The sequence below is a fragment of the Pipra filicauda genome, unplaced genomic scaffold (assembly GCF_003945595.2).
Source record: "Pipra filicauda isolate LSUMZ 115617 unplaced genomic scaffold, ASM394559v2 scaffold314_size1190085_pilon, whole genome shotgun sequence".
In the NCBI taxonomy this organism is placed as follows: Eukaryota; Metazoa; Chordata; class Aves; order Passeriformes; family Pipridae; genus Pipra; species Pipra filicauda.
In genome coordinates, this window is record NW_024104437.1 from 806,354 (window position 1) to 820,902 (window position 14,549).

The 14,549-nt window shown below is 38.0% G+C and overlaps 1 protein-coding gene across 12 annotated transcripts in view; it reads left to right on the forward strand.

Moving 5' to 3' along the window:
* Positions 1-14,549, forward strand: part of MAGI2 (membrane associated guanylate kinase, WW and PDZ domain containing 2) — a 722,750-nt gene that overhangs the window by 694,085 nt on the left and 14,116 nt on the right. For 8 of the 12 annotated variants that reach the window (XM_027730036.2, XM_027730038.2, XM_039383526.1 and 5 more), the window contains one exon: positions 5,951-6,089. In XM_027730036.2, coding sequence (XP_027585837.1) covers positions 5,951-6,089 — 139 coding nt within the window. Of the gene's footprint in view, positions 1-5,950; positions 6,090-11,631; positions 11,743-14,549 lie in introns of all 12 variants that reach the window. The other 4 variants (XM_039383530.1, XM_027730044.2, XM_039383532.1 and 1 more) reach the window with 2 other exon arrangements.

A 14,549-nucleotide genomic window follows, 5' to 3' on the forward strand; every position in this document is an offset into this window, starting at 1 on the left:
GTTCTTACACACGGATGGAGTGTCTGAATTAACTTGAACTGAAACAGATTTGTTTTAAGAAATATTTCCCATAAACACAAACTACTTTCATAATTGCATTTAAATCATTAATATTCAAATTTCAAAGCATTAATGGGGGGGAAGCATTCTGTGTTTACTTTGTGTTTGCACGCTGTAAGAATACAATAGAGAAGAATTCTCTTTACGAAAGGGCATTGGGTCAGGAGGAGAATCAGTGGGTTTGGGTAGGCCAAAACAGCATCGAAATTCAGCAAGGGTCACATTCTTTAGGAAGAAAGAAACACAATGCAAAATCAATGTGTATAAAATTTCCAGATTCATAGCTGCAAAGAGCATGTTTCTTCAGAATAAATACAGCTCAGGCAGCAGCCATGCAAGCTTCCCAGCCTGTCTTGCCAATGTCCTTCAACTTTAAGCTGACGAGAACATCTGGAGGATGTGAAGGCTGATCACTCCTGTGTTGTAGTCTTTGCTGAATACTGCCAGGAAGGTTACAAATCAGAGCTGATGCCAGTCTGGGGAGTGTCCACGAATGCAGGGCTGCCTGTTGGGAACAGGAAAGGGATCATGTTTTGCATGATCAACCACCAAACAGCTGCCAGCCTTGCCAAGGGCTCATCTCAGCTGCACACACGGATCCTGTGCTATGACACCTTCAAATTAAATTGTATTCCAAAGAGCTGAAGGCAGGCTGTGGCTTTGTGAGATCAAAATACTGCAACTCAAGGGCTGTGCTCTCAAACACAGGGTTTAAGTCTTGGTGATTAGGATGCATGTATCCTCTCAGGCTGTTATGCAAAAACTGTACACAAATGGCATCAGAGCTGAAGGTGTTATCATAGGGATGGCTAACTCTCCAGATTTGAGGAATTGTTTTTTCCATTAATTTCTTAACAAAAATAAAATCAAAAATTGTAATCTGACCAAAGACCTAAATGCCATGCAAAGCAATAATGTTGCTATGTTGAAGTTTATCTTTTAAAATATTCTGATGTTTCATCTGAAAAGCTTTATATGTCCACAGAAGGCAGCTTGCTGAAATGCCTATTAAAAATAATGGTCTGATATTCAGATGTGTCACTTTCTACAAAAGGAGATAATGCCACAGGGTCATACCCAATAAAAAATTTAGACTTTCAAAGCTTGATGCTGCAACACGTGTTAGGTGGCTGATGTCCCACTAGATGAAGAGTGAAGATTAAATGTGTCAGAATTATATCCAAACCATCTTCAAAGAAAGTATAAAAGGTGACAAGAGAACATAACATAAATATATTTAAAGAAACGTGAAGAACTGGAAAAAAAGAGGTCCATTGCTTGTTGAGAACATGCAGATGGCTAAAATACTGATTGCTTTCTTTTTATGAGTCTCCATTGAGATGTTCAGAGGAAATATAAACAAAGAGAAATTGGTATAAATTGGAATAAAGAGAAAACTTTAAAGCACACTTATATTCAAGTTTTTAGAACTTGCTGATGTTTGTGTATGCTCAATGACTAAGGGAAAACAATTTATAGACTATTAATAATTATGTCCAAGAATTCATGAGGGTTCAAGAAAGTTAGAAGTCGAAAGTGAAATATATTCCCTATTTTTAAAGTCAAATAATAGAGAAAAGTTCCTTTAACTTTCATTCTCAGAAATAATCTGTGACAAATTTTCAAAAAAGTTGAGAAAGTCCATCAACATGTGAATCATGGAAAGCAAATCTTGTCACATCTGTCTAATTTCTCTTTCTTATGTCTGATTTTCATTCTTATTTCTTTGTGAAGAAAGGGGAAGGAGAATGCACAATCTTCTTTTCACTTTTCAGCACCACTTTCTATGAAATTCACAGGAAAAGGATGAGGAAAAAGGTTCTAGGTGAAATCCCTGTAAAGTGATTACTGAAAATAATCCCTCTCAAAGGCTGCTTTGAATGGTTTGCTCCTGAATAGTAGTTATGAGTGTGAAATTACAAATGTGGTTCTGAGGGTTTAGGATGAAACCAACTCAGTTCAATATATCATTAATAGTTGGAGACCCATTGATAAATAATAAAATAAAATTTGCTGATGCCAAGATGTTCACTATTCATAAAGAGTTTAAAAGGACTTTGTGGTACTTAGATTTCAAAATAAAAATTTCATACTAAAGCAGTCAATCTGATAAAATTCACTGAGGTGCACTGTGCTCAGTTTAGGGCAGAGAAATCAATGTAAAATAGGGGATAACTGCCTAGACCATACTGCTGGGCATAATCTCAGAATCCAAACTGACCATGAGTTGCAAATCTGATGTTACAAAAAGGCAAAGGACTCATTTTGGGAACCTTATTAGTAAGTGTTTCTCCTGCGTGGGAAGAATGTTATAATTTTGATCTATTCTACTTAACCCCCACCTTTGTAATATCTCCAGTTTGGAGACTTGGAAGGATCTAGAAATCCCATGTGTGGTGTAAACTGCAGGATCAACTTTTGATCCTAAAAAGAGCAATGAGGATCCCATATAACAAGCACTGTTGGTTTTGGACCTGATTTTATGCTTGCCATTACCTCTGGCCTCATCTTAGTGTATCTTCAGAGTGTGGGTGTATCTAAACTCCTCTTGAACAATCACAGGATTTAAAAAAGACAGAAATAGCCCAACAAATCTAAAAATTAATTCTACAACAGAAAAGATGAGAGAGCAAGAACATTTGAATGCCTGGACAGAGAAAAAGCATACAGCATGGTTTCCTCCCATATCAGCCATAAGAGACTGAATAAAAAAAAGAAAACAAAACAAAACAATAAACAAACAAACAAGAATAGGAATTTGTACCTTACTGACACATGGGAAATCACTCCTCAGTCAAGATTTTCTTTTTTGTATGAATTTCCCAGATATGAGTGTAAAGTCTAATTGAAGCTTTTCTTGGGGTAAGAGTGTTGGCAACTTTTCTCTTCCTTCTTGTTTTCCTTATCTAATCAGAGCTGGGCTGTGCAAAGGCAGTATAATTCAGTTGTACATCAGTCAACCACCAGACACAAAATCACAGAACACTGTTAGCCCACTGCTCTTACAGCTATTATATACCTCTGGTCTCACGCTTTCTGATGTAAATTTCAGAGCACCTAATATTTCCAAACTTGTTTCTCTCCCCTCCTTCAGTCACGTAACCAAGATGCTGGACTCTTCTAACTTTCCCAAGTTACTTGCACATAATATTTTATAATAAAAGGAAATACCAAAACAGCTACAATATTTTATAATAAAATGAAATATCAAATCAGCTACATGCTGTCTATAGAGAAAAAAATATTCTAATTCAAAAAATACAGAAAAGGTTACATTAATACAAGATAGTTGCTGCACAGTGACCAATGAAAACAAAAGAAAGGCAAACAGCAAGGAAAAAACATAACATTAACTTAACCTTTTTACATATTAAAATCTTTCTGTCTTTCTGCTCTGGAGTGCAGAGAATTTTATTTGAAGGACTGTACATTCTCTAGACAGCTTCCAGTACTCATTTTAAAAGCTATTTATCAAGGAGTGTTAAAAACATGTCTTTCATTTGCTCTAATCTGGCACTTATCTCAAAACATGCTAACAAGAATATTTTAAATACCTTCTGCAAAATATGGACTATTCAATCAATGTGACACCAAAAAGAGCTGTCTTTAAGCCTGTGAGTTTACGGGATTTCTACTGAGTTTAATTGTTTCATGACATTTAGAAACAGGTTTTCCCAGACTGGTTGTTATTTTGTCTGCCTTTGGCCTGACTAGTATCCTCAAGGGGATGCCACAATCCATCTTCTGTCTGTTACGAAAGCGGTAACACAGATTTTCTATTTTTGCTCTGAGTTTATGCACTGGCTACAATCTACCAAACAATCTAAACGTCAGGATGATGCAGAGACCTGCATGGCCAGACCTGGGGGAGATCTCGCCATGATCCAGGAAGCACCTTTGCTGCACATCACTGTGTCCTGGCGGTTGTCAGGAATATTTCAAGTTGTGCACTGTGTGGTACAACCAAATGCATTTTTCCTAACAGGGAAAATCCACTAAGGAAGAAATTTGCACTGCAAAAATAAGGCATTTCCACACAAAAATATCCTGATTTTTTTCCTTCACTGTTCATTTTGCAGTGTTTACAAAGTAATAGCAAGGCTATAATGTTTTATTTGGATCAATGGCTTTTTTGTTAAGCAAGGTACCAGCACAGATTGCTTGCAGGATCCTGGGAGAGTTCCTAAATCAAATTGCAGCTTCTATTGACAAAGTATGAATTCCTATTGAGAAACACTGTGTTAAGTAGCATTCTTTCTGTCTCTGAACAAAAGTAGGGACTAGATAACTTTTTGACATCCCTTTCAGTTATCTTTGATGCCAGGAGTTTTGTTGACATTTCATATTGTGCACATTTATTTGGTAAATGCTATATTTCAAACTCAGGAAAGGAAGGAAGACGTCTGAAGGATTATGCTTTTAGCTGACAGAAGTACCATAGTAGCAAAGCAAACATACAAAACAGAAAACATTTCAGTATCCAAGGCCAGCTAAGAGCTGGTTTTGTTAAGACAGTCTTGTAAGAGGAAAAGGAAGTACCCGTCATCTTGAAGTCTGTATAATCTCCTTAGAACTGTCTCTAGGATGTTCTCTAGGATATATGTTGTTTTAGTGTAGTGGAAACACACTGTGAGAACACTGTAGGTGCACACTGAGGCAGGTATGATCCTGCTGAACAGATCTGTTCCTCTACCAATGATAAAGGAGTTTGCTAAACCCACTCAACTGAGACCCTCATGCACCCCCTCTTGGCTGCCCATCACCTGGACCCACACCTCTACCAGCACCAGGAGATCATCTTCCTTCTGGGCTTCACCGGGGTCACCCCTCCAGTGGGGCTGGGAGGCTTCTGCAAAACATGACCTCCAAAGGCTGTGGTGCTGCTAACACAAGGCTCTCATGTCACCTCCCCATGTTCCTTGTTTAACTTTCTCAAAGTGAGTGGGCAGCTGTGGTATCACACCGCTGAACAAGCAGTACAGCTTCTGCTCCCTACAGGTGTTGACTGCTGTGCTTACCAGGCACAGCAGAAAGCAACTGCTCCCCTGCACAGAGAAGGTTTCTAGTGTCAAAAGCCAGCCAAAACCAAAACATGCAGGTCGGAGGAAAATTTGGGAGGGAAGTTGTGGTGCACGAGAGGCACAGACATCAGTGCTACATTTTACTGCTGTAGAAATAGAGGTAGAAGAATAATAATGAAGCTAACTCTGACTGGAAAGCTGGCCAGGAGATGAGTAGCAGAAATCTGTAATTAGAGCCCTGGAGTTGGCTGCTCGAACTAGACAGCTCAGCCACAGGCTGTGCTTACTCCCAGCAAAGTACTTCTGTGGTTGAAATAGTTCAAAGCATGCTCTTTGAACTCCAGCAAACCTGCATGTCCTGTGCCATAGCACTAACCTTTCTTTGTTTAATAGTGTGCTTCATAACAACTCTTGATTTGGTGTGAAACTTTACTTCCAAGATTTGGATATTCAAATGATGGAAGTTTGTATTTGTGCTTTGAACCTCTCTTTTTTCACCAAGTTAAAACAAAGTTCTTCTCAGGTTCACACAACACTGCAAGTTAAGGTGTAGCAAAGATAATGTTCCAGTGATTCCAACATATCAAGCAATTCAACAAAAACCTCTTACATGTAAAAGATGTGAGGCAAGTTACAAAGGCATTACACTGATTTCAGCAGAAGACAAGCAGCATTTGATTTACCATATTCAGAATCCACTTTGGAGGTTATTTGATCTGCCAGTAATATCCCTCAGACAGACAGGAACAAATTTACCTTGATGTGTCTGTCTGTCATTCAGGTAACCTGTGATCCATTGAATATGTCTCTTTCTGAAATGCTCATTTTACTGCAATTCTGTCTGACTCAATATTCTTCTTACCTGACAGGTAGGAGATCAAATAATTGAAATCAATGGAGAAAGCACAAGGGACATGACACATGCCAGAGCAATAGAGCTAATCAAGTCTGGTGGCAGGAGAGTGCGACTGTTGTTGAAACGTGGAACAGGCCAGGTCCCAGAATATGGTGGGTTTTTATCTTTACATTTTTCTATGTGCATGAACCTATATAAATTAATTATATTGCTTTTGAGTTAAGTGGCAATTGAAGATATTTATATAGTGTAATTTCCTGGGGCATATTAAGTATGGGCTTAAGTGTTTACCTGAGTAGAGGTGGACTTACTCACACGTTTAAGTGTTTCCTTAGCCAAGACCATATATGTGTGTACATCACTGTCGCCTGCTGCCCTCCCGACACAGGCAATGGCTTGTAAGATGTGCACTGGAGGAAGCACTCTGAACCTGTTAGGGGACATCTCTGAGTGTGCTGGGAGTTGCTGATTTGTCCATAAACTCTCCTTTTCTTCCTTTATTGGTACTTCTCTGTGCATTTTCAATCACAGCAGGTGATCTTGTTGCCATGAAATTGAGGGGCTCAAGTTGAGACACAAAATATTAACAGGAATGTACTGCTTTCTTTGACAACTTTACCCATTATATAATCTCTGACGATATACACGGATGATCAACTAGAAGCCAATTCTCAATTAAAAAGGGGACTTTGCTCATTGTGGTGAGAAAACAGGATCTATTCTCATATTTTGCTTCAGAGGGACTTTGGGGACTTTTTTGAGTATTTAAAAAAGTGTAAGTCATTTAGATAATATAGAAACCTTATTTCATAACTGCAATGACGGGAAGTAAAAATAAATTATCCAGAGGTAATTTCAAAGACAAAAAGTTCTTTTTTAAAACTGAAATCAGGGCTTACTCTGAAATCAGGTTATATATTTACATAAGTTCTATGATGTGCACTTCTGGGCCTTATATCTCTCAGGAAAAGGGTTATTTTTTAATGAATAGTCCTTTACTTCTTTATGCTAGGAGGTCCAAAACTCTATTAAACTTTCTTATGTTACTTTTGAAGTTCCAGCATCCTTTCCCATTAGAATCAGAAATTACAGTAACATTTGAAAATTCAGAGTAATACTTGGGCTTAACTGTAGGTTCAGGTCAGTCTTTGTTGCCAACATAAATTCGTTATTTCTCTTCATTAAGTCAGCTCCACCGAAAGTCAGTGCTTTCCTGGCTGTCAGTACATATGGTAATTGCACTGTTTTATTCTCTAAGCTGGAGCTAATTCTGTGACTAAGCCAATACTTAGGACAGTGTAGGTATTTTTTCCAGCTTTCAAGGGCTTCTGAATAAGGCCAGAAAGGGTGGGTCATAACCCACTCATCTGGTGATAAAGTTAGTGAATTATACTTTTGGTGAGTAGAAACGAAACCAAAGTGGTTTTCAGGGGTTCTGATAAAAAGGTACTAAAACACTTAATATCCGGTGTATAATCCTTTCAGAGAGTCCTCCAAGAGAATTTCAGATCATCTCCAAAACTTTTTTGTGGGGAGAGGTGGATCACTTTTAATGAAAGAACAAACAAGCATCCAGGACTGATAAAGTGATTAGTAATCCTTCTCAAGTAGTAGAACCATTTACCAACAGTTCTCCAGTTCCTCAGCAAACAATTTAATAGATCCATGAGGCTGCTATGAGCTAAGAATCAATTGCAGTTCAGACCCATTCCAAATCTTTCTTAAGATCCCAGTTCTGAATGGCACTTAAACAAATCCAAAATTGATTTCCATTGTTTATATAATCTTATAAATCTGTATATTATTCCAGAATCATAAGAAAATTTATATAGATGTAAAAAAATTTCAGTGTAAATAGCATTACTTTGGGAAAACAAATCTTCCAAAAGGTGTAAAGGTGCACAAACCTTCACTACCACAGGAGATCACAAGTAGAAAATGCATATAGAAATCCAGACACAGCTTTTAGTGCTAACAGAAGGAGACAAGGTGACTTTGCAGGATTGTTTAAAGCCAAGCTCGCCATTTGGAAAGGCATTTGGAATACTTGGCATTAGTTGAGTAAAAATGCAGAATACTGAAAAATAAAAGTTGCTCCAAAGAAGTGCTGTTTAATCAGACCATTTTCCTAGCTGCATCCCTAGCTTACAGCTCCAAATGGGAGAACTAACTAGCTGTGCTTGAAAGTTCTTTGTCCTACTGCACTGAAAAAGTGTTCAGGAGTTACTTCAGACGTTGAAGTCCTCCCTTGGTCATTTCCCAAAGCTATGAGAAATACTCTAAGAACAGGGTGCCCCTAAAATCCAACAGCAGCCTGCTTTAATTTTAAGTTAGAAACAGAAATTAACCAGCAGAAATGATTAATACTGGAGAGGCCACATCTGAAGAAGGTCATATCTCAAGGGTAAGCCATTATGCTGCAAAGAACATCTGTTAGAGACCCCCAGATAATAATCCTTTCCAGATAATGGAAAACCAAATGCAAAGAAGACTGTGACATAAAATGTCAAAGAAGTTTGAGGATAAAATGGTTCTGAGAACAGCATATGGACTAGTCAGTATTTAGTAGCTCTCTTCCTGTCAGAATTTCACAGTTGAGATGTAATACAACTAATTGGAGCTCTTTTTACTGAAAAAATCAGCTTTTTTTTTTTTTTTTTTTTTTTTTTTTTTAGCAAGAACATGTCAGAAATATTTCTTATTCTCATTAAGGTCCAGCTCTGGAGACCATCAGTGGGAAATAATACTTAGTTGAGCATAAAAATGCAAGGCTGGAGGACTGAGCTAGTAACAGCACTGCGATGGTGGTGTGTAGCAAAAGCCTAGGGAGAAATGTAATAATAGTGCAAGTGTAGCAGGGTCCTCTCCTGGATATTCTCTCTCAGTATCTGACAAGCAAAATGGTCAGGGACTTCCCAAGTCAGTTGTAGTAATGCTGCTTAAAGATCTTTCCAACAGCAGCAGCATTTAGATGCACAGCATTAAAAAGAGGAAATTTAAGCCAACCAGCCCAAACCATCACATTATCATCTTTCAGTCTCCAACTTCTTGATTTTCCCTGTACAATACAATCAATTTTTAAATTTTAAATTTCAGTGCAATGTGTCTGTTAATACAAAATATGGTGGTATATATTTAAGTGCAAGAAATATCAGTGTTTGAATGATGATGTGATTGACATCAGTAAATGCATTGTTAAGGGAAAATCATCAAGGGTAAGAAAGTGATCTGTGAAAGAAAAGAATGCGTATTGAAAAGAAGAAAGCACGCAGGGAAGAAACAAAGAACAAGCTCCTGGGAGGGTGTAAGTCTCCTGAATGAGTTATGTCAGTTTATAATGCCTGGAAATCTGTACATCTTGGAAAATTCTGGTTGAGCTGAAGCACTATTCCAACCTAGGGTAAGACATAGTGTGCTGCAAATGCATAATTTACCTCCACTCCAACTGCTGATTTTGCTTGAAAACAAATGCCAGAGATCCTAGAGCACTTCAGAGGTAGAAATCCCTTTGTAACATGTATGGTATCATCAGAATGTAAGGGAACAAGCACAGATATGATTAATGCTCCAAAACAATCGCTGACTGCAGGGTGCAACAAAAGAAGCTTAGAAAACAGCTGTTTTATCACCCAGCATCTCAGAACATGTTTGCTGAGGGTAGGGATAGCCAGAGGAACTGTGCTTCCAATGAAGGTGAATTATTGCAGCTCATCCAAACCTGGAGAACATCAGCATCATGTTTCATAGCAAATAGTCTGCCAGCTGTGTTCTCCAGAGAACCAAGTCGTAGTAAGAAATCACGTTACTGTGCAAGGAAGACTAGGAGTACTGCTGGGAATCCTGATCCTGAAACATATGTAATGCCTGAGAAGTCTGGCTGGAGAGAGTGTGAGATTTCATACATGTCACAGGACACAAAACTCACAGTCATCACTGTAGCACTGAGCACTTCTCAGACAGGCATTAAAAAATATTTGAATAAAATGACAGACCAAGACTTTCCTTGCAATGGCTGCCTAATTCCCTGCACCTAATTCTATGCACCTACCTAAGAGGTTACTGACTTTCAGCAGGAGTTACTGGGTGTGCAGCACTTCCAAAAATCTGCTGTATAAACATCATGAGAAGAACATGTACTTTGTACAGCCAAACACTGGGATGAAGTGCCATCCCTAAAAGTAAAATGAGAGAAAACTGTTCACAAAATCCCAAAATAGTAAAATTAAAAAGTAAAAGACAAATCAGTCTGTCTATCCAGCAATGAGTTCTGCAAGAGGTAAGTTACCTCTAATCAGCCTCAGAAATCTACAGTTTTCTCTCAGAACAATTACTGTTTTCTCTAAATACCTTTGGAGGAAGGTACCTAGGAAAGCCTGGGATGTTTCATTCTCCATCCCAGCAGTCCTGGCAGCTTGCTTCTTCTGTCTTACTGCTCCTGGCCTTTCCTGACTGGAATTTTCATTACTCACTGCTACATTAAAATATATAAGTACCTAGAAGTATCTGAAAGTAATGAGTCTATAATCAAATTACTGCAAACAGGGTAAAAAGGTGACGGCTGAGGCACAGTTAGGACTTGTAGATGGACTCTATCCCTCTTCCCTGCCCCGGATGCTTTCTGTCTGGCACTCTGGAAGGAGCAAAAAACACTGAATTTCACCTGTGAGGAACATCTTCCTACTTTTGGGACTACAAAATCATCTTATCAGGTTTGATATCAGGTTTCTACTCAAGTTCCACTCTGTTTTAAGTTGCTTAAGAGCTCCTGCAGGAAGCAGGATTTTAGAGACTCCAGACCATTCACACTGAGATTTTGGAAAACTTTTCCATTGTCCTGTGTTGAAGTATGGATCTAGCCCTGAGTGTGCTTGCTCATGATATGATGCTGAATCGCACAGAGCCATGAGAACTGGAATCCTTGAGGTTTGGTGAACAAGGAATCTGTGTCGGGATGATGGTTGGTGCTTTATGGATTTACACAACAATGGTCCCTTTACCTCTCTCCCCCTGCTTTGTTTGGCTTTGTTAAAAGACATGTCCTGGAGTTGAATTGTGTATTTTTGGAGTCTCTGTTGCTTCACACAATGCTAAATTATGTACACAACTCACCCCATGGGTTCATGAGACTCAGGTGATTTTACAGAACTAGAGTTTAGATTCAGTTTTGTCTATTTAAGGCAGGAAGAGTTTTGTATGTGAGAAGTTTCAGCATACACAAATTGCTGGTTAACAGATAAAAGGTACAAGTTATTTAGCAGTAAGTCATTTCTGAAGGGCCTTGAAGAAACTCTTCTCTCTTGTTTCAGCACTACCCCATCAACAAAACCAAAAAATGTCAGAGTTGATACCAATACAAGGATTTTTCATACAAATAAATTGGCACAGTTCTTAAATACTTTAAACCCTTTGCTTTTGATTTGTTATGACTCCTTCAGGAAGCACCTCAAGATGTACTCTATATCCGTAGTCCAGGTGAATCTATGTCCTGAAATATATATGTACAGTAGTTTCAGTAATCCACTAATATTTAGAGTTACAGCATGCTTATTTGTCTTAGCTTTACAGAAATACTTCTTTCCTGTTACATATAAGCTTTTTACTCAGTCGTTCTAAACTTACTAAGAATTCTCTGCTCTAACAATAGTAAAATGTCTTTATGTCACTGGTTCTGTTAATTCTAATGATTGGTCCTAGGCTGTTCCTCCCCTTCCTTTAGGAATGGTACCTTCCAGTCTCTCCATGTGCATGAAAAGTGACAAGCATGGGTCCCCATATTTCTACTTATTGGGCCACCCTAAAGACACGGTTTGTAAACTCTGCATGTATATTATCTTTCTAATACGCTTTTGTTTCTCACAACTGTTAATTGAGTATTTTCCAACTTTTTCTGACATGCTAGCTCACTTAATAGTTTCTACAGTATTCAGCTTTTCTTTCATAACTGATTATCTTAGACATCAAAGCAGCTATGAATTCTACAAGTGTCTTTTAATATCCTAAATAATGAGTTCTTCATGTTACACTACTGCTAGTGTAAGGAACACTGTCATAGGTCTGCTATATATCCACTTTTTCTCATGACAAAAATTTATCCTCTGATTATGACTTTTCGGGTAGAAAATCTTAACCTTTTGGGAATCAAAGCCATAATTTTCCCCGTCTTTATGGCACTTGGCTTGCAAAAGTATTAATAATATGGAGGTGGAAATTAGATGCTGATCTCAAACAATATTTATATGCAGCCTCTTGAAGAAATAGCTAAGGTAAAAGTGAAGACTTTTTGGAACATGCTGTAAGGCAACACTCATTTTTTAAATGCCGTGGTTATGCTGAATTCACACAAAGCACTTTGCTCTTGATTTCAAGCCATTTTCTTCATAGAATCAGATCCAACTGCACAGATTGTTCAGATACATCTAATTTGTAATACAGAGTCATGGCCCAGATATGATACCTGGAAAGTAAAGGAAAAGGAAAACCTATTTTTTCTATTTTCTTATTGATTGCTGTCATCACAGAAAACACAGAAGTGTTCAGATGCATTCAGCTCTGTGTGCTGCTGACTTGCACAATGTAGTATATTTGCTACAATTATAAGGACAGTCTTACATGTTGAACTAGGCAGATTGGAAATAGAAAAGGAGTTTTACCCAAAGGTGTTCTTCCAACCTTTGAGGTTCAAGCAGCTCCCCCAGCGTGATGCCCACAGAATTCCTGCCCCCAGAACCCTGGCAGGAAGTTTTGCTTTAAGTTTTCAGTCTTGTGCGTGCAAATCCAGATAATGTAGTCAATTGCTTGCATGTGTTTCCAGTTAGAGCTTAATCTGTGTCTATAAATAAGAATTTTTTGAACACAGTCACCTGCCTATACTTTGCTGCTGCAGAGCTGGGCACACATAAGGGTGTTTGGAAATGTACCCATGTAGTTCAAGTGTGTATGTCACCATCAAAGACCTCCTAGCCACAAAGGGTAGAAGTGTGAATTGCACCATTCCTTGTACTCTCACCTTACCTCTGTTTTGTTCTTCACTAAATGTAGCTCAGAGAAATTGTGAGGTTGGATAACCAGGCTGACATTAGGGCCATTTTGCAAGTCCCAGTTGTCAGCTCAATGAACTGCAGTTCCAGCACAAGTTCTATGTGTTTATAACCACAGCTTTCTGGGCATCATCTTTATTTGTCCTCCAGTAGCATAACGTACACAGGAAATAAGTGTTTTTCCTAAAATAAATAGAAATGTAAATCCTCTATAAATATAGCTAAAGTTATTTTGCACAGTCACACAGCTGTGAATGGTTCTCATTATTTATTTGGCAGAAAGTGTTACAACAGAAATTTTTTCTCAGTAAAATGTACCCAGAAAGTCAAAAGCACTTTAGTTCTGGTCAACATCAAAGCTGAAATACTTGATTGATAAAAAAACAATGTCATGTCAAATGAAAATATGTTTGTTATAAAATGTTTCCATTTCCTGTGTTTTTAATGCAAGAGTTTGGAGGGGAAGGATTTTCCTAAAGAGCCTATCTTGATGGGGCTTATCCCAACCAAAAATGTGGCCGATTCATGAGATCACTGAGCAAGCAGTCGAATTTCTTGATGCAGAACAGATATATTGACCAATCTAGTATGCCTTAGGAGAGGTCCTACCATAACATTGTAGTACAGTCCGTTATGAGCCCACATTTCACCCAAAGGAATTGTTCCATTTTGTATGAATAATCACTTCTGGAAGATGATCAGCAGGCTTACTTGAACTTAGATATAGCACAGGAGAGATGAAGGTAGTTTGGAAGGTACATGCTGATCAAGTGATACCTGCCTATGCTTCCTTGCACCGTGGATTTGGTAGCCCTTACTAGTGACCACTGCATTTATATTGGAAAAAAAATAGATTAAAAATTGGGATCTTATGCTGTGGTTTTATTGTTTGAATATAGTTATATCCTTCAGAAATCTCCAGTCTGCAGTCTGATGCATTTTTCTGTTTCTTTCACTCCATTAGAATGTCTGAAGCTTTTATGTTTGTTTAATAAATGGCTAAAGCATCTTGGCCTGTACTTTGAAGATATTCCTGCCTTTTCAGAGTACTGATCAGAGGATCCCATTCATCCTATTTTTAATGCTCGTTTTATAAATCTCTAGAGCTGAGATTGGGTGTTCTTCGAAACTTGAACTACCCTGTATATCATTCATCTGACGTCAGTGTAAAAATCAATAGCCATTTTGGAAAAGTGCCCTTTTTGTCTGTGACCACCTTGGTGGAACTGCAAACATTCATTCATATTCCTGCTGCATTTCCAATACCACCTTCTTATTTCTAACAATACCAACTTAATTTCAGGAATCTGTGGTGTGTTAAAAAAAAAAACACACCATAACTAAATGAACCAATATACTGGTTAATAAAATTGGTCTACAACCATCAGGCAATTTGAATACGGGCTCCCAAAGGTTCTACAATGTTTTATTGCTATGGGTAAAAACTATTCAAGGGCAAAATTGAATATTAAAACCTACTTAACAAACATGTCTTTAGTATTTAATAGATATGTAGCAGCTGGCAGAAAAACAGAACATGCTTCTATTAAATAACAGTGGATGTGTATGTATAAG